The sequence below is a fragment of the Anarhichas minor genome, unplaced genomic scaffold (genome assembly GCF_050575085.1).
Source record: "Anarhichas minor isolate MPS153535 unplaced genomic scaffold, ASM5057508v1 ptg000071l, whole genome shotgun sequence".
Taxonomy (NCBI): domain Eukaryota; kingdom Metazoa; phylum Chordata; class Actinopteri; order Perciformes; family Anarhichadidae; genus Anarhichas; species Anarhichas minor.
Window position 1 is genome coordinate 242,894 of NW_027466517.1, and position 24,638 is coordinate 267,531.

The 24,638-nt window shown below is 42.5% G+C and overlaps 2 protein-coding genes across 7 annotated transcripts in view; both read left to right on the forward strand.

Moving 5' to 3' along the window:
• evi5b (ecotropic viral integration site 5b) overlaps positions 1-3,115 on the forward strand; it is a 31,217-nt gene extending 28,102 nt beyond the window's left edge. For 4 of the 5 annotated variants that reach the window (XM_076079205.1, XM_076079201.1, XM_076079203.1 and 1 more), the window contains one exon: positions 1,246-3,115. In XM_076079205.1, the coding sequence (XP_075935320.1) occupies positions 1,246-1,542 (297 nt within the window). In that variant the 3' untranslated portion in view covers positions 1,543-3,115. Of the gene's footprint in view, positions 1-167; positions 214-1,245 lie in introns of all 5 variants that reach the window. The other variant, XM_076079204.1, reaches the window with a different exon arrangement.
• Positions 3,116-4,136: 1,021 nt separating this feature from the next.
• Positions 4,137-9,990, forward strand: gfi1ab (growth factor independent 1A transcription repressor b). Of its 2 annotated transcripts, XM_076079209.1 has the most exons (7): positions 4,137-4,981; positions 5,566-5,923; positions 6,582-6,767; positions 7,214-7,590; positions 7,830-7,967; positions 8,158-8,323; positions 8,529-9,990. In XM_076079209.1, the coding sequence occupies exons 2-7, from the start codon at positions 5,812-5,814 to the stop codon at positions 8,705-8,707; spliced, it is 1,158 nt and encodes a 385-aa protein (XP_075935324.1). In that variant the 5' UTR covers positions 4,137-4,981; positions 5,566-5,811; the 3' UTR covers positions 8,708-9,990. The 2 variants fall into 2 exon arrangements, with proteins under 2 accessions (XP_075935324.1, XP_075935325.1); XM_076079210.1 differs by lacking the exon at positions 4,137-4,981 and having other exon boundaries at positions 5,093-5,923.
• The last annotated feature ends 14,648 nt before the right edge of the window (positions 9,991-24,638 follow it).

Consider the following 24,638-nt stretch of genomic DNA (forward strand, 5'->3'; position numbering starts at 1 on the left):
AACCTGCATCATATTGCTGGAAATCTTGACTGCAGCCAGTCAGATCTTGATTAGATCACAATTTCCCTTTTTGTATTTGCTTGGCAACAACAGGAAGGCAGACGCAGGTAAACGTGGGCTTGTTCTTTTTGTTTGTCGTGTGTTGTGCTCTGAACCGGCCTCTGAAGGCGTCTCTTCCTACATGTCTGGCTGCTGCGTGGCAGACCAACCCAGGTGAGTTGGTGCCCATGTGTCACCTTCATTCCACTGGCCATCGCGTTGCTCCCACCTTAGCCCCGTTCGGGTCGGTTTACTTCACAGCGTGGGGGGAGGGGGGGGGGGGGCGGTCCTGGATGCTTCCACAGAAAAGTGACAGTGAACTGCTCTTAATTGGCGGTAGTTAAGACGACCTCATGTGCAATGGTCGAACTAGCCAGTAAGTCCTCATCGTTTTGGTCTTTTCACTTGTAAAAAAAACAAACATCCTGTTTAGAAAACACTAACCGCGTAAGTCTATAGTGCAGCCAGAATAATCTCATTGCCCCCTCTTGTAGCTGATGGAGGGGGGGGGGGGGGGACATCCACCACATCTGCACTTCAACAGCAATGTGTGTTTTCATCATCCACCACAAAGGGCGGCTCACTCTGCCTTGATGCAACAGAGAGAGGGTGAAGCAGGCCGTGCACTTGCAACCGTAGTTTGACATGCCGCATAAAGATGAGATTCACGCCTCACCAATAGAGGAAAAGACTTGCAGGATGAGGACTAACTTGTTGGTTTGACACATACGCTGGGTTAGCTTCCGCCCCTGATTAACAGCAGAGAACAGCAGAGAACGGCCAACAGTTGACACTGTTGTCCTAATAAACAAATTATTAACCATAATAAAGTTCTGCACCTTTGCGAAACCATTTCTTGGTGCACTTCTTCTCCCTTCTTCATTTCCTGTTAGTACAGAATGATGAATGATATTTATTTGTTGTATACTAGCTGCAAGATCCGTACACTAAGTAAACTGGTTTGTAGTATTGGGACACGACTCATATCTTAGGAATGACATTGTTGCTTTGTGGTTGAACTGGTGCATGCATGTTGGATTTGTGAAAGACTGTTTGTGCCATTGACGCTGTTTGAATATCTGCCATTTGACCCATTGTGTTTGCACATGTCATATCAGTCAGTCCTTGTTTCCTCCCTCAGAAGTTACACATGTATGTCTTCAGTCGTTGTGTCACTCCTAATACTCACCGTGCCCACTCTCACAGATTTGCTGCTTAAAAGGACAGAGGGGCCTGGCCAATCAGCCCACTTTTGATGGGATCCACATCGTCAATCACTACGTGGGGCATGATGGGTCTTACCAGTCTTCAGATGAAGATGGAGTCAAGGGCCCGAGCCTCCTGGACGCCCAGCAGAGCAGCAGGGGCCGGATCAGACTGCGCCCCAACCTCGGGGACACCAGCAGTGAGGAGGACGAGGACGAGGAGGAGGAAGACGATGACGAGGAGTCCCTGCGACTCTCTGTACCTCCGAGCGGCAGCCACAAGTCCACCACCGTGTGACGAGCGCCGCGAAGAGTCGGGACTGAGGCTGTCGGCACCTACTGAGGAAGAGGAGGTGTTTCCAGCAGCCATTTCAGAGGAGAAGCCTGGATCTGGAGTTCAGAAAGGAAATGCATCATCATTTCATATCATGAGAATCACAATTATGGATTTAGTTTTGTTTACCTCCCTTTTTGTTTTCTTCCTGAGGGCAGCAAACGCCTCTGCGTTTTTTGACAGACCATCAGCGTGGACCTCAGACTTTGCTAATGTGGAGCGTATCAAACTGTGGACGGGGTGGAGGGGTTAACCCCCTCCTGTAGGTACAACACAGAGCAAGAGACTGTGCAATAAATCCTTTTATGTCATATAACACACTTCATTCAACGTGTTTTTATATTTTTAAAGCATTTTATAAATTAACAGCAAACACGTATTGATGCCGTTACTACTAAGTGTCCATCACGCAGAGGCAGAATTGTAAAAGCGCTGTGTGTAGAATAGAAGTGTGTGTATATACATATCTATTGTCCTGGTCAGCAGCTATTATCAAATCCTTGTGTCGGCCAGCGCTGGCTCGAGCTTCATGTTGACGTTATGGCCTTAGCACATGCTGCATGCCTTTCACTAGGCTAGTGTGTCACGAGGTCAATGTGACATCTGCATACTTGTAGATATGTAAATCTGTATTATGTTTTTTTTTTTTGTTTTTTTTTTTCAATTCCTTTTGAACTTGAAATGATGTATCTATTGCATATCTGATGTTTAGAGTATATAGTCAAATGCAGAAAAAAAAGGGACGTACGAGTTTAATGTGGTAACACAAATGGCAAGTTACTGTTCAGAGAAAAAAAAAGAAGAAAGAAGTAGTTTTTTTGGGCAGTTCATTGTCAGGGCAGAAAAGGGGGGAGGAGGGAGGGGGGCAGGTTTATGTTGCTGTTGCGCCGATTTCTCTGAAAGCGTCCCCGCTTTGTTTTCAAAATGAGCGGTGAGTCGATTGAGCTGATGAGTCGAACATGAGTAATGTCTGTCACGTTTGTGTGTCACAAAATTTGCACGTGGGATGGATGGAGTCCTATAGGGAACTCAAACTGGGAGATAAAGCTGAGATCACACAACATAGTATATACACACTTTGTAACACAAACTGGGGGAGAATCGGGAGCCGTCTAGTGTTACCAAAGTAAGCACTATCTTCTGCACTGTGCTCGCCCTGCAGGCCAGTTCCACTCCATTTCATGCAGCGAGGACCCCCGGGGTGTGTGAGACTTTTGAATTCCTCTGAATGTCTGTATCGAACACTAACTCCTGAAGGCCCCGGCCTCGTCTCGTCATGTCCGGGAAAAGATTCAGACTGTTGAGTTGGTGGTGATAATGTCCCTTTTGATGAACGCGTGTTGTTTGACGGGAGAGGAACACATTATGGCACTTTTTGAGTCTGCAGTGCAGTAAGGACACGCACAGCAACACTATGGAGCAGTTGGCACACTCTGGAGACTAAATGAGATTGTGGTGTGTGTGTCTGTTTGTCCGTCTGTACGTACGTGTGTGTGTGTGTGTGTGTGATGAGTTCACAATAAAAACGTTTAATGAACTCCTTGACTGATTTCATTTCTTTAAGTAGGCAGCAGACTGCAGTGTGTTCAGATGACTGTGAGCTCAGGGGGATGTTGTGTCTCAACGCTTGCCTTCCTCTGTAAAGATTCTTGCTTAGATTGACTGCTTTCAGGAAGTGATTTCTCGCGGTTTCCAGAGCTGAGCCTCAACTACCAATCATTTCATGCAGAAAACCACATTTTTAAAAGAGCCTTTCTCTTTCTCAGGCCTCTGTAAACATTCACCAGGTCTGTGTTATTACCAAATGCTGCTGCTGCTGCTGCCGATTTGATTGAGTTCTCCGTAAAGTCTACAGTTGTGATGGTCAAAGTACTTTGATATCAGACAGAAGTGTCATCTCAGTGGAGTCGGCGGATTCGAAGTCCTGGACCCAGACAGCAAAGTACTGTGAGTAATTTAATGTTTTATATTGCAGTGATTGATGGTGCTTGACACTTTGAACATGCATTTCATGGCACAGTGCCAGTTAATTCACATTTTAATAGGCCGGTTGTCAAACATCTTCAGTCCAACTCATCCTGCTGCCAAACGGACACGCCCCCTGGTTCTGTTGCCAGATAAGATGTTTTAGATCATGATTTTAAATTTTAAATGAACTTGTTTAAATGAGATCCCTTTTGTTTAAATGTATGACTCATTACAGAATATGTGTCATTTGGTGTTTTCACGTGTTTTTAAGGTTGAGTTTCAATAGAAAGGGAAACAAATTTGACTAAATTATGCAGAAACTATAAGACATTTTAATTGTTAAATGTATTTAAAAAATCTGACAAACTGGCTTCTGCAGAACAGGTAATAAAACCTTTAAAATAGTATCATTAGCCTATTACTGTTATTTATTTTTCAAAGTTAGTATTTTGTTATTATTGGTATTATTATTGTTGCTAATATTAATATGGCACTGGATCTGTTTCACTCTTTTTCACACTCATGGCAGGATGCCACAGTTGGTATCACGCGGCATTAAAGCCCTCTCTGTCGGCCTATCGGCTCGCTCCGGGCAGCAGGGTTGGCCTGCTTCTACTTTTATCGTTTTTCGGACTTCATATCTCCACCAACACGGTGTCCGGATGCAACGGCCGTCTAATCGAGCCTTGACATGTGGCGCTTTGATTTCCTGCCCGCCGTGTACTGATAGGATGCTTTGCCTCAAAGCCGCGAAGCGCTGTTCTGATGGTGAGCGTGCACATCCAGTGCGATCTGCAGCTGTTCCAGAGCGAGCCAGTAAGATAATGAGTCCAGGTTGAAAACCGGTCTATGTCTCCAATATGGTTTGTTGTATATTGTACAACATCACAGATATGGAAGAGTAACTTGAGCGGATTTACATGTGGATGTAGAATATGATCTGTGATCTAAAACATGATCTACATGTTGACACCCATTGGTAAAATCTAATAAGGAAAAAATCAAAAATAAAAGAAGGATAGTAACATAACTCCAATTAAATATTAATGATTGCATTAACTCTGATGGTTCTTTGCCTCGCGATTATCTAAGTCCACCTCACTACATCACTATAATAGTCTTGATTTACTTGTTGCAGCTGCAGAGGATGAAAGGCACCAGGACGCACGACTATTGTTCGGTGCGCAGTGACGCCTAACCTGCGCTACAATCTGCGCCGAACAGAACAACAAATTGTCTGTTTTTGAGCTTCTTCCTTTTCAGCATACAGTAGCCTACAGAGTAACCTGAAACTGTTTCACCGCGGGCGTGTCGACGGCGAGTGTCTGTCACATAATTACAGCCTGAGGCCCAACCGACCACCAGACCGGGACGAAGCTCCACCAAACCTTGTCGTGTGGGGACTCGTGGAGACTGAGATTTACACACAATTTACGTGCGTTTTATGTGAGAATATATACTGAGTTATTGACAATTCTTGCATATTATTATATGGTGTTTTATTGGGGGGGGGGGGGGGGGGGGTTGCACCAAACGCACTGACAAACCAGGCTATAATGACAAAATTATGTATTTCTAAGTGATTAAGATCTGTATTAAGCAGGAGAGAACTGTTGATTCAGAGTTCCCCCCTGCACTATTACTTTGTTTACCATGCAGGCACCCTGGGGTGCGCCTCCGCGTTTCCTCTCCCCCTGTCAGTGTGAGCAAGGCGCTGATAAGGCCTGTCTCGTTTCTCCTGATTGCCACGAGCTCCTCTGAGACACGAGCCAAAGGGGGAACCAGATGTAAAAGTCGCTTATTGTCTAAATAAAATCAATTGCTGATAATTCCACACGGGTGTTATTCTTGAAATCCTCGTCATGTGTTTTCGGTTGAAGTTCTGAAATGAGTGATTTTGCGTTGAGGTGAAAGGACGTCGCCCCCGCTGTAGACGGTTTTCCTAATACCTGTAAAAAAACAAAAAAAAACGCACAACGTGCTGACTAAAACACTACAGGCGTCTCTTTTTCTTTCCAGTGCACTGAGCGGAGGAGTCTCTGCAGTGACACCTGTCCGCGCAACACCTGGCAGACGGGGCGGACGGTGTGCGCATGCTCCGTCGTCAGGTTGACGTCTGTTAAAGCACTTGGACCCCGCACCTCTCCGCCAGTGGAGATCGAGTCTTTGCAGGGTTCAGAGCGAGCAGCAGCGTCCACCCGCGAGGTCTCCTCTCTACACACAGCTGGACTATTTCTCTGTTCTTCGGCCGCTCTCAGATCAGAGATGCCTCGCTCCTTCATGGTGAAGAGTAAGAAGGCGCACAGTTACCACCAGCCCCGGAGTTTGGAGGATGATAACAGCAGGCTGGACACAATACTGGCGCACATTTGCTCAGGTGTGTGCGAAATGATTCCGTTTTTAAATAGTCTTCTTAAATTGTGTCATTAGATGTTACAATGTTTGTACCATTTCACTATAAAAACTGAAACACCTTTTCATGGTAACAATTGCAAATGTGTTGACAATTATTATTGTAAAGGCATATTAAATGATGACACACTGAGGGAATGCATGCATACTAATGGTAAATCCCTGATTGCACAGTTTAAAGGACAAACAAATGTTGAGTTTACTGAAATAAGCATTCAATTATTTTCTAAAAATGCTGAAACAAAAATCAAAAGCGGAATTTCTGATGTTTACATGCTGGTAATCTGAGATTTCACGTTAACATAAAACAGTGATGCATCTCTATTCTCAATTTCCTCACTATTGTTTTTTAGGTTATTGCAATATAGATGCGGTAATAGTGGCTTTACCATTTTGTAATTTTGCACACTAATCCTGTTTTAATTTTAAAATGATGTCTATAATGTCATCATTTTAATTTAAGTGTCATACAGTGGCCTTTTATTATCATGTATCAGTTTTCAAACCTCCAATAGTAACCAACGAGTGCAGGAGAGTACAGCTGTGCAGTGAGTTTAAAAACATCAGATGTCCCTCACTTCCTTTTCGTTACGATGCTGACTGTCCTCCGTGTGTCCCCGCAGAAACGGATAAATTCCAAGAGGACTCCGACGGGTCGGTGGACAGGTACGGCCTCTCTCCGGACTCCCACCTGGCCGACGCTGCGGATTTCTCCCCGAAGTCGCCGCTGAGCTGCGCCGACAGTTTGTGCGGTCGCTCCCCGGACTACGAGGACTTCTGGAGGCCTCCGTCCCCCTCTGCGTCCCCAGGTAAACACCACCACCGGCACACAGACACGCCACCTTCTCATTACTCAGCACTCAATAATTAAATACTTGTTTGGTGAATTAAGACGATCCTGACAAAAGTGGGGCCTTGGTCGTAGACGACTCTTACATGTTTTAGGATTTCTATGATTTCTATAAGAACGCTGTCACATTTTAAATGATCCTTCTTCAGCTAATTAGTCTACTTTTAAGCTATTTGGGTTTTGCTTGTTTATTTATAATTGTATTTAGGCCTAAATCACTTTATTAATAGTACTCCCCCTTTAGATCTGATATTAGGGTTTCCCCAACGGCATCATCATCTGGGAATTCTCTGAAAGAACATTGCATGACTTCTTCTGTCCCATCGGGCCCTTTGGGCTCCCGGAAACGCCCCGCTTTAACCCAGTTTCATTAAATTTTCATCTGGCCTCTGTCCCCCTCTCCAGTGGATTCTGAGAAATCCCTCTCCCCTCTGGTGGATGAGACGCAGCCCTTCGCCATTCCCTTCCGGCCGTACGCCTGGAGCAGCTACCAGGCGCCGGGGCTCAGGCCCCTGGTGCAGCATAACCTCCACCCAGGCATGGAGGTGGAAAGGGGCCCGGCGGCGTTGGCCTTCTATGGGGACAGGAGCGCCCACTCGGCCCTGTACGCAGACCGGACCCTGAACGAGGAGACGTACGGTGACTACAGGAGGCACGCTGCTGCTCTGCTGTTCCCCGAGGGAGGCCTGAACGGGAAAGCCCACAATATGAAGGCACAATCTGACCTGCTGTGCTCCAGTCTGATCCTCAATGGCGGTTATAAGTGCATCAAGTGCAGTAAGGTGAGGATGGAGGCACACGCACATTTTCTGCATCTAAAAGTATTTTTTGAAAAATAGCAAAAATTGGTGCTGCCTTGAAGAACAAGTGATTCCAATGGTTCATGACTTCAAGACGCTGGCTGACCTCTGACCTCCATGACGGGATTATTTTAAAGAGATTTCACAACTGGAACTCTTTACTGACCACGAAATATATTTATATTTTCACCTGAACTGTATTGTTATTTTCTTTCCACCAGGTGTTTTCCACTCCGCACGGTTTGGAGGTCCACGTGCGCAGATCGCACAGTGGCATCAGGCCGTTTGCGTGCGAAATCTGCGACAAAACCTTCGGACACGGGGTCAGCCTGGAACAACACAAAGCCGTGCACTCTCAGGTAACTTCAGACACACACACACACACACACACACACACACACACACACACACACACACACACACACACACTTCAAACCGCTTCCTGGAGCTCGCATATTTTCTGCGTGTTGTTGTCAGCCTGCTTTTCGGTCAGGATGGGCGTGCTGACTCGAAGTCATGACTAACCCCCGCTTCTGCGTCACGTTTCAGGAAAGGAGTTTCGACTGCAAGATATGCGGTAAAAGTTTTAAGAGGTCGTCCACTCTGTCGACGCACCTGCTCATCCACTCCGACACGAGGCCGTACCCCTGCCAGTACTGCGGGAAGAGGTTCCACCAGAAGTCCGACATGAAGAAACACACATTCATCCACACAGGCAAGTGGAGAAAAGGCAGACCTTAATACAACACATAATACAGTGTTGTTTTTAAGTGTGGTTTCTAGTGTTACTTAAAGAATCTGTGCGTAACTTGCGTGTAAAAGTCCCAAATCAGCCCGATGTCCACGATATATTTCATCTTTTGTTCATTAACAATACAAAAAAATAACCTATTTATGTGTTTCCTAATTGTGTTGTCCAGGTGAGAAGCCACACAAATGCCAGGTGTGCGGGAAAGCGTTCAGCCAGAGCTCCAACCTCATCACGCACAGCAGGAAGCACACCGGATACAAACCTTTCGGCTGCGACCTCTGCGGCAAAGGTTTCCAGAGAAAAGTGGATCTGAGGAGACACAAAGAGACGCAGCACGGCCTGAAGTGAAGCGACCCGTGCACACATGACGTCATGTAATCTGACTTTAGTATTTGACTCATTATTCTTGAAAGGAGTGAGGACATGTGACAAAGACATTTCTTTCCAACCGCTCAGTTTGAGGACATTTCTTGGATCAAGACTCATTTTGGTCCACTTTGTAAAAAAACTTAATGAAAGACTGCGTTGGAAATATATATATATATGTATATTTATAAATATAATTATCTCGTCCAATATTTATTTATTTTAATAAAGAAAACTCACGAGTAAGACTTGCTCTGACGGACATTTTGCAGACACTAATTATTCTACCGTCATACTGCTGGTTGTTATAAAGGTCCAGAGATAAGCTGTGAATTGTGCAGAAGCGTAATCAAATGAATGGATCACGTTTATATCTGTTGACTGATATGAATCAGCGTCAGAGGGCGTTGAACCCAAAATAGTTGTCCCCACAATTAAATAACCGGATCGACGATTTTGAAGCCAACAGAGATGGAAATCTGCGCTTCTTCAAAGAATCGAGGCATTTTGTTTTCAGTGCGGAGACATGCTGGCAAAACAGACTGTGTGATTTAATAAACATGGAGGGTTACCGCCTTACTCACCAAATTTTCCATTTTGCACATTTTATTGTCAGAATCAACTTTTTCTCGTGACGAATGAATATTTTCCCCTTGGAAAGACGAGTAGAAAATAATTATTTGTTTTTGTTATTACAATTTTTAAATGCAATAAAATCTGAAAGTGAAATGATTCAAAATTACTTTTTCTCCAAATAAAGGATGTATTTAAATATTCAGACTGAATATAGTCATTAAAACAGGTCATTCAACTCAGGGTTCACCCCGCAAATTATAGCACTTTAAATGATAGAACTTGTCTATTTTATATAATATAAATGTAATTATTATTATCATTAACTCATTTCGCTTTGGCAGTCATTTATCTTGAATTAAACTGTTTCTTTATAATCTCCCACCTGTAAAACCACACTTGTTTGAGCTGTTTGAACAACTAAAAATAATCTTTACAGACCTTTATCATGTTTTATATTATATATTTGTACGAATTGTATTTGTTGTGGCTGTATCTGGAGGGCTCTAAGGGATGAATGATATGATCTAAAATGATTATCTCAATAACGGTTCTTATCGTTATGCATCAGTCACTACATGACATTTCCTGTCTGGCCTTGCTTTTCTGCGTCACCTGTTTACTCATGAAGTTCAGTGTATTCATCATGACGAGAAGGCTTCTCAGCCTGCATAAACAAGTCTGGTTCTCGAGAGATCTTTCTTTATTTGAGAAGAGAGGGCGTGGAGACTCTAAATTCATGATGGAAAGCGTGTCTGGCCTCATTCTGCTTCTTTTATATATACATATGTACATATATAACGGTATGGCAAGTCTACAGTATATATATATAGATAGACTTTATAATAAACTTTGGTGAAGAGGTGTGTTTGCTGAGTTCAGTTTTGAGACCTTTAGAATGCGCGTTTCCTCGCTCTTGAGTCTGCAGTGCCTCGTGCTGAGTTGTTTTTGTTAATGAACATTGTGTTAGTTCTTGTCAGTTATAGAGAGTCAGATATTTGCTCCCTCTGTATTTAATTCAGTATTTGGTGATAATACATGGAACATATTTTCTGTTCAGATAAAACCAGCATCAATTGGATCCAGCCTCACCTGCCCTGTATACCACCTGTCCAAGTCTACAATAAATCAAAATTGACCCGCAACAATAACAGGAGGGTTAACAAGTGTTGGGGTGAATTAGTACACGCCGACGAACAAACAAACAAAGGGCCAAGACGTGAAACCACGGTGCTGCTGTGATTGTGATTTACCCAGAGGCGACCGCGGCTCCTGTTTGTTTTGACCACTGCAGCCATGTGTTTGAACCCTAAACAGTCTGAGCAGATTTAACCGTTAACCAGATGCCTTTGTACCCTCATGGCTGTTATTTAAAAATAAGAAGGCCCAAAAAAAACGACTTTTGGCAGGAAGCAGCAGGCAGGCACCCACATGCAGCAGCTGCGATCCACTGAGGAGGAGGGGGGGGGGGCTGCTGCTGCTGCTGCTGCTGCCGGAGTTAGAAATAGTTACAATGTTATAAGCGATGAGCAGGCATTGGTTTAATCCTCTGGGTGGATTACAGGACATCCATTTGAAATCAGGAATTAATAAATCCCATTAACTGACAATTAAATCAGGTTGTTTATGAAAAGTGGCCCAAAGAATGGTGCATAATGCGACAAAAAACGTCTTCCATTCAGTCATCATCAGAAGGTATAATCCATGAATATGAAACGAATTAATCAATTTTTTTGTCAGAAAAGCATTCCTCGTATTTTCTAATAACCCCCATCATGTTTTGCATCGATGCTTTAAACCTGACGGCTCTATGCGAGTACGCTGTCATCATTTTATTCTTTCACCATCTCCTCTTTTATAATTCTAACAAAGCTACAAAAAACAGGAACAATCAGTAAATCGTCTTCCTTCAACATTGATTGAAATCACTGACTCACAAGGATTTGTGAGCCAAAAAAAAAAAGAAGCCTCGTACAACATTCAGGCCTGAATATTTAAAACCCCGAGATGAACAGACAACGGGAAGGAGAAGAGGGAGGGCTCATTTAAAGCAAGACTCAATGGAGCTGTGCACCTTGGCGCTGTGTTGCACGGCCACGACATTTATTCTCTTCAAAACAAAATAAGCTTCCCCTCACACCCCCAATCTTTGAAATGGCATGAGACAAATGCTGCAGTCAGAAAAGCGCGCACTCTGTGTTCAGACTGCTGGAGCTCACGGGGACACGTGTCCTCCTGCTGGAATCAAGATGAGTTTGCCTTTAAGTGCCTTAAACAGTCTGAGGCAGCCTCGAGCCACCTGACCAGTAGCCTATATAACACTGTTATGACGGGCCCTAATGCATGCCAAACCAGTTAAGAAGCGCGCGCGCACACACACACACACACACACACACACACACACACACACACACACACACACACATTGCATTGTCTCGTAACATGATCAAATAGAAACTTCACATGGGATCAACATTAACATATACACACATATCAACATTCATATTACCCAGAAATAATCATTGCATATATGTTTATGACAGAAACAATACAAAAGAACACGAGGGTATTCATTTAATTGAATATTGTTTTTACATATCTCATTAGTTTTATAGTTTATGTAGAATAAGCATATCATTTTGTTGTCACCAATGACTATTTAACAGCACGTATCAATGTATTTATCTTTGCACTGTTATTCGCTGCTCATCCCTATCGTTTCCCATTAAACGGTGTGATGTTAATAAAGCGGAGTTTGACTCAACTTTTGACATAAACCTCACTGAATCAGAAGGCTGGACCCATTGCATGGTTCCCTCTGAGAGCGCGCTCCTCAAGCACAATCACAGGGAGAAGCTTTCCGAGCAAAACAATCTCCAAACGAGCCATTAGGCTGACCAGATTTCCTCCAAGGGCACGGGGTGTATTTTTTCCTTCAAGCATTACCCCACTGCCCCGAGGCATATCAAATATGAATAGAAGACGGCTCAATCGATCGCAGTAGGCGAGTAATCAGAGCATTGCAGTCTAAATGCTCCAAATCTAGGCCTGCGTCTTGGTCCATAAGTGCACACACATCTGTGCACACGGCCACGCGTGCGTGCACCCAGCGGTATGACTGGATTCATTTCTCTTGACAGACATAGTTGTGCAATTAGAAAGTTCAGCAGTCTGGGTTTTGTGGGTTTTTGGATGATTCATTATTAATAGAAAATTAAACATGAATAATGAAAGAGAGATTTTAGAGAGACACTTTGCTGTTTGATTTTGATTTCTTTCTTTTTTTATAATTGTATTTTACATGATTAATTCTCACTCTGGACTTGACTATTCGGGCTTTTATTGTCAGATAGATGGTGGGAAAATTAGTTTTGCAAATACCATGTCGGCCAAAAGAAGACGCCAGGAGAGAATCTGATTAAAACACAACACGCAATACCTCACAGATAACAATAAAATGATCCAGGTCACGCCCACACAGCTGACTATAGAGTAAATACGTAGAGTCAGGGACACCTGGTGAATGGACAGATTGATCACGAGAGAGCAGATAAGGAAGACGCCACGAAGAGAGAGAGGGCCAGTGTGATTGTTTCCCTGAGGGCGAGCAGAGCTGCTGTGTATATTGTAATAATAATGTGGTATTTGCTCTCACGCAGTCAGCAGATTTCACACAGGTTTGACGAGTTACAGAGACATAACCTGAGAGAGAGAGAGAGAGAGAGAGAGACATGATTTCTAACAGCAAGCACTGATTATTATGCTGTTAAACGATGGTAAGTTCTTGGACACTTAACATTGATGAAATCAAACCGTTTTCATACATTCTGGATGCCCATTTCATTTCAGAAACTTCCTGTACCAGAGAGACTTTGCTGCTCACCTGTCCCCCCTCCCCAGAGGTTGACACGCCAACTAAGCTGGGACAGATGAAGGGAGGCAGGGCACATATAGGACATGGCTCTTTTGTTGCAGAGGCTTATTCATTATTCACCTGATCTGAAAAAAAGAAAAAAAGAGACTGCAAAACCAACTGCACAGCTGTCATCAAGCAACAAGGCGTAGGCACAAATTATTCATGACTCTGCAAAAGAAAAGGCAGCAGAATGAGAGGAAAATAATAACAAGAGACACCAGCGAGGCAGCTGACAGGCTGAACACGTGTGGGGAGGAAAGCCGGGCCTCTCCAGGGCTGACAAGCGTCCTCTGCCCAGCCACTTCCCCTGGACCCCAGCTACACAGGCAGACCTGCTTCTACAGTGTGTGGCATGTTGGCTGATGACTTTTATACTTTTAGATTTTTGCACCATGAAAAAAATATACATGAAGTTTCATAGAGCGAGCTCAGGTGACAGTTAAGTATTTTGTGATGTTATAGCAGCCCAATCGAAGGTGTACCCTAACTCTTGCCCATTGCATTCTGGGTGAGCCCCCCCCCCCATAAATGTGAACAGAATGAGTGGCTATGACAATAGCTCACTGTTCAAAGATATTGGAGTAATCCACCTGATCAGAGAATGTGTGTCCTGTGAGCCTCACTGTGCTTTGTTTACATGGCCGGACCGGCTGGACTAAGTGCATGTGAGCTAGCGCTGGCTGTTCCTCGTCCGGTAAACACTGTTAGCTCTGTCGGCGCTGTTGCTGTGTTGTTACTGTTAGCTGCGAGCTGCCGGCTCAGCTGTCGCCATGTTGAGAGCTGTGTGGAGGCAACTGATATGCTCTGAATTTTGGATTTAGCACCTTTCATAATCCAGAATGCTATTTTACTATATTTTCTCTGTTTTTACTCCAACTTGGTGTGAGATGTAAAAAAAAAAGCCAGAAAAAAAAGCCCACTGCGCCTTAGTATGCGGCACGCGTTACAGAACTGTCTATACTGATACTGAAAACTATTATTAACTTTACCCTGCCAATATAGGATTCTTATCGTGCAACATTAAAGCTTTGCTATAAACTGGTATAACATCTGATCCCATTTTGCATTTAATGCATTATATTTCCTGCCTTGATCAAAAAGGCTCAGGCTTTTAACTACTAAGATACAGGATTATATTACATTATGTTAGACCTGTTTAACTTCTCTACATTGGCTGCCAGTTCAAATTAGAATTTTAAAGCATTGCACGACCAGCCAACTGACGAGGCTACCACTTTTAAACCACTTCTCAAATCACACTTTTATCAGTTTACCCTGATTTTAGTAAATTCGACTGCCTCTAATGTTACCCATGTTATCCAGTCATTTCTTCATGTTCACAATTGTCTTTTATATTATATATTTATTTCATATTTTCTATTTCACTGTTGTGGTTGTCTGGTTTGGCTTTATGTTGTCAAGCACTTTGTAACGTTTGTTTAGAAATGTGCTCTATACATGTAACTCCTTCTACTAGTTTTTATAATAATAATACTTTTAGCTCAATATGATCTGACACATACATGCAGGCCAATGCTAGTGTGTGTGTGTGTGTGTGTGGAGGGGGGAGGGGGAGGTGGTGAACAGTCTTGTTGTTTTCAGTTTTGGGGCCTGTTTATAACGGCGTGTCCCAAGGTGTTTGTGCGTGTGTGATTCTAAAGCCATGACCACACACACAAAGATGGTGGAGGCCAAATGAGTGCCGACATTTTTTTTCTCTCCAGCCGCCTTGAAAGCTTTCCATTAGCCGGGCTCTGTTATGAGGGTCTGGGGGCCCTGAACAGCATGAGTCCATGGGGGACTGGTGGTGGTGTGTGAGGGGGGGGCGCTGAGATAGGGACCCACAGCATTGATGAAAGAGGGTAGGGGGTGGTGGTGCCAAGGCTGTCCGCTCATTTAAAGACATGTTTATCCGGTTCATTTAGCATTACATATCACTAGACAATTTGGATGTGAGCTGTCACTCAGGAATAAAAAAGGCTGCTCTGCCGCCGCTCAGTTAGAACTCGTGTGTGTGTGTGTGTGAGTGTCACACTCATCTGCTCTCTGGGTGGTTTTTACACAAATCATTTTATATTCTGTAAATGTACAAAAAGAACCTGTGTTCAATCCTTTTACTGCCTCTGCTCCTAGAGCAGCTCTCTCTCTCTCTCTCTCTCTCTCTCTCTCTCTCTCTCTCTCTCTCTCTCTCTCTCTCTCTCGCTCTCTCTCTCGCTCTCTCTCTCGCCTTGTTGGCCTGGTTTCATCTTTTATCCGAAGTCATGTCTAATAACATATGAATCCTGAAGGTGACATTAAAAGGAATCCGCTCCGGCTAAAAGGCCCGATAACAAAGGATTCCCTTCTCTTCAGGGGAACGAAAACACACGGAAAGGAAATCTTCTGAACACAAGTGACAAGATTGAGAGTTTTGTAGCCTTTTAGTTTGCAGTTTGATATTCTTGTTCACTCGTAAAAGGTTTCACATCGCTGGGTATTGGACGTGTGGAGTGTAAAGCTGTGAGATTCATCCACAAATCCTTACATATGTTAATTAGAGAATACGATTGTGCTCTTAGTTGTGCAGTAAAATATTAGAAAAATACTCGTAGGGCTGGAGATTGAACCTCAATACTTTTTTGGTAGCGATGGAAACTTGAATATTAAAAGAAAACGTCATATATCGAGGTTGGAACAAAATTCCTGCTCAGATTTTCCCTTTATTTACCTCATCAGAGAAGCTTCTTTTATGAAACGAAAAGGAGTTTTGGACATGATTATACATCTCAAAGTAAGGTTAATATCAGTACTAAAAGTGAGGTTTTGTATCTACTTCTATTGGAAAATTCACAAATGATACCGAGCCTTAAACATTGTGGAACTCAGCAAAACAACTTCAAAGAACACAATGTTGTGCTGATGTCTATTATCCTACCACTCACAAGTCTAAGTTACAAAGTACTCGCTGTGGCTACAAAAAGTATTCACCCTCATCTGAAGTTTTCATATTTGATTGTTTTATAATATTAAATCAAAGTCTACTTAATGTGACTTTTTCTGGCTCCGATCAACAGACAAAGACCGGCTATAATGTCAAAGTGAAAACAGATCCTTACAGAGTCATCTATCTTACACTTTGTGTCAATCACGTGTGTAGCCATCATACACCTGTATATCTGGAGGGTCCAACTTTCGGGGAGTTGATATTGTGGCAAAAGACAAAGAAACACTGAACATCGCCCGGAGTTAAATCAGTCATTAAGAAATGGAAAGAGCGTGACATGCTGTGAATCTGCCCAGAGCAGGCCGCTCTCAAGAACTACACTCTATGTTATTGTCCTGGAGCGGCCGAATCAGATCAGAGTCCAGATCTCAGTTCAATCGGTAATTAGTGGCTGGACTTGATCCCCATGCAAACTGACTGAGCTGGAGCAGTTTTACAAAGAGAAGAAAAACCCAGTGTCCAGATGTGCAAACCGTATCCACACAGACCCGAGGTTTATCCGAGCTGCCGAAATAGCATGTGTGCCAAACTGACTTGGAGCAGGTGAATACTTATGCACACATGCATTTTGTATTTGTCATTTATCTAAATCAATTTGTAGGAATCCGATTCACTTTTTCTGTTCACCGTTGTCAAAAAAATCTATTTTGATTGAGTTCTTGTGAATGAATAAGTCAATAATACTTTATATAGGGACTATGCATAACTAAACAAACCGTGTACAGTACAACCCACCGTTGTGTAGCCAAAATGTAAAAGCAGCAGTAACCGTTTAGCGTGTCCTATATTGTCTTTGCAGGAAGCACATGATTTGTGAGCGAGCGTGGCAGCAGAACGTGTTACTTTGTGATACAGCCTTTAACCAGGCCTGATTTGCAGCTATGAATCTTTCTAAAAAATTCATAAGATCTGTTTCACAAAATGACCAAGCCCAGCATGTGCCTGTATCCAAAACAGCAGAGCGAGAGAGAAAGAGAGAGAGAGAGCGAGGCGATGAAGATCTATAAGAGGAGCCCCGCAGCCAGAGGGAAGGAGAACAAAACGACAAAGATTTATTCTCAGCCGCGATCAAATATTTATGCTGAGGCATTCAAGTAAAGTTACTTTTTGTGTTCTGATTTAATGAATGATTTGAGCAGTGGCAGTGCTGGGAGGCACAGATGTTGGGTTTGCTGAAGCCTGCACTAATGCCCATTCAGGGGTCTGTGTGGTCATGTGTCAGACTGCAGCAGGATCAAAGCACAGTAATGACATTGTGGGGATCCCAGCATAGAGGAGTAGGAGGGAAAGTACTTCCACAGCCCCAGAGGTTTACACCGGGCCATGGCTGGGGAAGATGAAGCGAGAAAGTGGCGGAAATAATTATTTATATGTTGTCTTTGTTGAAAAATCCTGCAGGAGAAAAGGTGTTTTCCTTTTTCCTTTTTTCTGTTCTCCATGAATAAAAGATTCATTTATCAAAATGCACGTGTCTTCAAGGCAAAAACATTAACCCCCGATACCTCTGAATCTTTTCATCACGTGCCAGTATGTTGCCAATCACTCCATTAGAGACGAGCCACTTTACAACAGGCCTGTGTTGGGTGGGATTGATCCAAAATGACAAAGCCACGGTCAAAGGAAATGGATCCCGGCAGTGCAGTGACTCTCCCATTCTCCCTCTGGCATCCTCTGAAACATTAATGACCCCAAGCTGAATCTGATCTGGCCTCTTTACTCGCTGTTGTATCTTTCCTCAGAACCGTCTGCCCACTGGTAATATTCACTTAACATCATCTGAAACTAAGATAAGAGGATTAGTGATTAGTTGCGTCAAAAAATGTCTATAAATGTTTTTAGGATATTTACCGAAATTGAAATTACAATGTTAAGTCATCACAAAATCCATAAATTAGAAGTAATTAATAATATATTTTCTGGAAAAAAAAATGTTGGCCTTCATAAGTAGCAGTGAAAGAAAAGATAAAGTTGTCAAGTCTGTAAATTCAAAGAAGGGTCCGGATCAGGTGACCTGAAAGGAAGCTGTGAGTGGGCAAAATGTGCCAGGAGACGTCTGTAGCAGGTGGAATAGAAACTCTAACACTTGAGTGAACACTTAAACGGATAAAAGGAGTTTAGAGGAAAAAAAAAAAAAAAAAGGCTAAAAGCCTCCATCACTTCCAAACAAGACATTGGTACCCCAAACACAGTGTGGCAGCATCTTTAAACACCGGAGAGAAGGGGAGATGACAAAATCGTTTTGACAGCCAGTTCACATGTAACATCTCCGATTCGTCCACCTTGGGGAGTTGCTGGGCAGTTTTTCCCCCAAGCTGCCGGGGGAAAACCAAGCCCCGTGTGTGATAGCAGAGTGGGCAGGGCCGAGCTTGTGCATCGTGCCACGCGTCACTTATTGATCCGAGTCAGACAGGGTGTCAGTCTCCTCAGCCCAGAGATACAGCGAGAGCAAGCAGCGGTTATCTGTGTCTATTAAGGCGTTCGCTCTGTGTGTATTGATTGGGAACAGCTCGACACAGGAACTTGTCATCAAAATGACGATATACAAAAGGTTGAGCAAGGCGGTGGTGGATTCTGCATGGTCCAGGCAGTATGGATTTGTAGTTCCCCCCCCCCCCCAAGCGGTGCTCGATGCCAGACAGATGCTGCAGCTCAGGAAACACGGAGGCGTCCGGCCTTTGTCTCACTTGGGGAGCTTTCACCTCACGGTACACTGGCACATAAAGCAGCTGTACGCCATGTTGAAAGATGCGTGCTCACACACTCAGACTGCACCCGCACAGCCCCTCCCTGCCATTGTTTGCTATACAGGGGCAAAGCTTTTACAAAAAGGGGCCACGGTCAAGATTTTCCCTTGTGAGACCACCATCTCCATTAGCTCTCAGTTCACTGGGGTATCCCTCGCCCCCTAAACATATAAAGATATTCTAGACTCCACTTCCAGACCAGCACCGTCGGTGAGAGAAGAAGAAAAAGAAAGACAAATGCAAATTGACCTCCACAGAAGAAGTGTGTAGGAGTTGGTGGCATCTAAGCTGTGAGTTTAAAGATTGCATCAATTTGAATACCCCTTAGTTAAGCCCTCCCTCTCCAAGCGTCTAGGAGAACTACGGTGGCCTTCAGGTGACATAAAAACATGAAAAGCCCTCTCTAGTGTCAGTGTTTGATTTGTCCATTCTGGGCTACTGAAGGAACATATACATACTGTAGATATAAAGGGCTCATTCTAAGCTAAAGAAAACACAAGGCTACTTCGTTCCAGGTGATGACACACGTATGAAAACAAAGTTATGAATATTATATTCCACTTAATCCTACACACTGGTCCTTTAAGTACATTATTGAATGCAGATATAGGGTATTTACATTGTGTGGGAATCTGAATACTTCAACTGCTTCTGGAAATAAACACTTATTTAAGGCTCGGGTGGCTTGAATGATGAAATACCGTCCATTGTTCTTTCTGTGACTGCTTCCTTTAAATGTAAGTCGGGGTAAATTAAAAAAATATATCTTCTGTGTGATTTGGAATTCATTTGAGATCCTTTAAATCAAATAGTAAAGCAGCAATCACAAAGCAAATCTGAACGATATAAAAATATGTCCGGCTCAGAAAGCATGCAGTGGAGCTGAAGCAGGGCCCGTGGGAGAGGCCCCTTAAACACGGCAGTTTTTCCTGACAAGCACAGCGGGGCCCGGGGAGGGTTTTGGGGCAGACAGGAGAGCTTGCAGCAGTCTGCGGAGGCCTCCGGGGGGAGCCGGCTGGATAAATAGTTCACTTAGAGCCTCTCGCTCTCTAAGAGGTCACCAAGGAAATGTGGGACGGAAAGGGAAAATGGAGAGGCTTTATCTGGCTCTCATAGGATCGCTGCTTGTTTGTATACTAGACTGCTCCATAAATAAATACTGCACTATCTGCTGCACGGCTGAAATGATACAGTCAATCCTTTTTTTTTCTTTCTTTCAATCAAAGAACAAACTAATGTCACTCTCTCTTGTCCAGATGCAACGACTTGGAATAGATCTTGAGCATGCATACACATTTCATCAGAGAAAAGGACATTTAGAAATGAGTAATACTCGTGCTATAAGCTCTTCAACTGGAGCTGGGACTGACACAATGCCATCCCTCCGAACTGTGTTGTTGTAGTCCAGCAAATTAAATATAAATGGAGATGCGATATCAGTGACCCGAGATACATGTGTGCCTCTGAACACTGCCGACCGCTCCCCACATGCCTAGACAGCACGCAGACCGTCACACGGTGTCTTCACCTGGCTCGAGGATCGCTCAGGATATTCATTCATGGAAATGGATACTTACGTCGGGGGCTTCCAAATAAATGTGCCTGCAGATAAATTGCAGGTTTAAAGCAGCAGACTGTGGGGTCAGATTTCACACTGGAGCGTTTTATCTCCTGACACAATGATACCGGTATAGCAAAATATACATTAATAGCCTCACTGTATGCCGATAGCTGCTGCTGTGTGTCATTTAATCATCAAACCAAATCTAAGAGAAAACATTTGCCAACAATCTGTTCAACAAAGTAAAACAAAAATGCAGATATTTCCTACTTAGTAACTTCATTTTTTTTTGCATTCTTTTGTATATACGGTGGTAAAATATGGATTTAATTTGAAGTTATAGTTGGTGATAGATGTATAAACATAAACATTAAGGCATCAGTAGTTCCTTGATTCCATAACAAGTACTGTTACTGATCATTTCAAGGTGCTGAAGGCCTTATTGTCTCAGCTTCTTACTATGAGTAGCGTCCTACATGAACACACATGTCAAAGTTAGATCCACTTTGGTTATTTCACATGACAGATTTCTCTATTTCTTTTTCTGTGAAAAGGTGACATCAAAGGGTTTAGTTTTTCAGATTACTGTACAGGAGGAGGAACAAAACACGAGCATGTTTAAAACAAAAATAATTACAAAAACATTTTACACAGTAAAACACAGCAAAAAGTCATCAAATGTATCAAGACATTGACTCACCCCATAGGCAAAAAAAATAGTTTAGTCATACTATAGTGTATAGTGTGTCAAAAGCTATAGTCAGGTATGGCATAAAAAGGTCATGGTTGTCTTTTAAAGGAGCATACATAAATATAATATCATAACTATGTTTTCATCAATCTCCTGAACATAAGAAATGTGCTTTCTTTACCTTAGAATGAGGCGTTTATACATATATAAATATATGTATATGTATAAGGTGTTTATATATACATAAAGGGTGGGTCCAGCGCCATGTTTCTACAGTAGCCCAGAACGGACAAATCAAACACTGGCCTTTAGTTGTTTTACGTTACCTGAAGGCCGCTGTAGTTCTCCAACACGCTGGGAAAGGAATGGGTGAGCAGAGGAGTGTTCAGCTGGAGGCAATCTGCAACCTCTCCACTAGATGCCTCTCAATACTACATACTGGTCCTTTAACCGTAAGGTTGGCGGTTCGATCCTCGGCTCCTACTGATGCTCAACCCCAAATTGCAATGAAAGGTGTTCATTGTTGAGCTTGTTCACATTAGTGACAACATATATAGTGAAAGCTTTGAGGAGTGTGAGGACAGTATTTGATCCCTCAGTTTCACATGTCATGTCCTCGGGTTGAGCCAATTACCTCTCGGACCTCTTCCCACCACTCACCATTCAGGCAAACCTGAGAATAAACCATGTCAGTGGCCAGTTTCCTGCTGTCTAAAACAAAACTATAAAACATGTAATTTATCCTCTAAATAACAATTTGCATTTGTTCTGACTCGACCAATATGTCCTTCCTACCTGTAGACAAACAAGTGACACATTAACGCTAAATTACCTTATTTATTGCTCCAAAATGAATCCAATAATGAACTCAAATCTGTGAATCTATCCAGCGAGTTCCACAAAGCTCAACTAATTTTTGAACCTTTATTTATTATTTATACTTTGAAGCTTGGTTCTTACAGCAGTGCCCTATGACTCCACACTTATTTATTCATGACTTTGTATGACTGATTCTCTTTTTGAGGAGAACATCTAGTAGTGTAGTAACATTACATTCATTTATCTGACGCTTTTATCCAAAGAGACTTCTAATAAGTGAATTCAACCGTGTGGATCCAACGCCAAGATTGCAAGAAACATTTGCAAAAACAACCTCAGCAGAGATGCTGAACTGCTTCAAGTGCTGCATTTAGAATAACGAGAAAGATAAATTTTTGTATTATATATTATTTAATGGGACATGGTGCAGTCAGAACAGAGGAGTATTCAGTCTGCGACTGAAGACGTGTTGAGTTCCTGCTGTCTTGATGTCAATGGAGAGCTCACGTTGCAGCAATGATAATAATGATGAACTTCATTTATACAGCACTTCTCTTTAAACAAGTTACAACGTGCTTTTCAGAAAAAACACAGATATAACCAAAAACCACAACAGAATAAAATGCAAACAGCAGTGTGATCTCAATAGATGGAGTGCTCCACATTGGGGGCTCTAACAACAGCAGGATAGACGGACTGACTTAGACCATGTCCACACTACTCCGTTTCCATTTGGAAACACATGTTTTACTACGTTTACACTGAGCGTCCACACGACGCCGGAGTTTTAGAGCACCGTAAACGGATACGTTTGAAAACGCTCCCGAGGTCGGATGAGTTTTCGTGTGGACGGCCGAAATCGGATACGATTAGAAACGATGACGCCCACACCCGCGTTCGCTACTTGATTGGTTCTTAGCAGTCATGACGTGTCCCTCCCTGATTCGTCACACGTCTATCACGTGACCCTTACCCGGAAGCTCACAAACGACAACATTGAATACCGATCGACTACCAGGTTAATTTAACACGGCATACTATACAGTGACATTTTTAATGAAATTCTGTACAGTTTTTATAAGATACTATATTATGGCATTTGTATGAAATTCATATGGCATAATATGCTATGACATTTTTATTAGATGCTATATTATTTGTTATATGGCACACTGCACTATGACATTTTCTTTGACAATGTTATGGCAAACTATGCTGTATATTATTCTAAGATACTATATTATATATGTTTTATGGCATACCATGCTATGCCTTTTTTATGATACACTATATTATGATTTTTTATGATTCTTAATGACGTACTATATTATGACTTTTTTACGTCATACTATATTATTTTTTGTTTTATGACAAAGTATATTATCCATTTTTTATGACACTTTTCTTTAAATTCTTATTGCATATTATGCTATGACATTTTTCATGAAATACTTTAAACAGTAAAAGCAAAGTTTAACAAAAAAATATTTACTAAATTATTGATTTAATGTATTAGATGATCGGCTGTATTTCAGCAATTTAAAGGTGAGAAGACACAAATAATATCCTAAACACGCACTGATCCTAGACATTATTCACTCTTGTGTTTCATGCACCCTGTCAAAACAAAACATCATCAGCCAACAATTAAAATTGACAAAATCAGGGACAAACATGGAGTGAGCAGCAGTGAGCCCTGTGTTTGCCTAGTGGGGCTTTTGTCTAAAGGCTTTCATCACACAGCAATACAGAGAGCAAACCTGAGCGGCAGATGTCGGCTAAATCCGACCGTTCAAACACGCTTCTCTCCCTATTCATCGAAAATCAGGACTTGAGCTGCTTCTCTACTGAAGCTGTCTGGCTGCAGCAGGAAGCCAGTGATTGTACTTCTATCATATTACACATGCACGCGACCGCTGGGGGGGGAAAAGATGATCCGAGCCTTTGAAGCCTTTGTGCTTACAGAGAGGAGCAATATGTTGTCATCAGGCAATCATGGAGAAGCATTCCTAATCCTCCGTACAACAGGCTCCTCCATTTAATTAGGAATTAGAGAAGTCAGCACGAGTCACAGGTGAGTTTATTTGTCCATACTTTGGAATCACAATGAGGCTCAGAGCAGCGCTGCTCGTGTTATATGACTGAACAAATGTCTCCTCTGTCATGAAATCAAAATTCAGAGGAACTACAACACATACGTCACATTATTATTGACCTTTTCCCCAAATCATACCATTGCAATGTGCACTAAGATGCCTTCCTGTTGTGTACAGCTGTGCAGCAACATTCACGTGACAGTTACAAAGTCAGACATGATGTTCTCATACGGTCAAAATCTTCTATCCCGATATAGCTCATATTATATCTCGATAATGATATACATCACATTATATCTTGTTTTCTGGTAATTCAATAAATTAACAGTCTATATGAAATAACCACATGGCTTCTTTACGCCTGTGTGAGTTATAATACTAGACAAAGGAACAGTATTTAGCATTTAGGATCTATCGGCAGAAATTGGAATATAATATTAATATTATAACAATAATTATATAAAATAAATATTTCCAGCTGTGTGCACTGACTATGTTTATAGACGATGCACACATCAAGAGTAATCTGA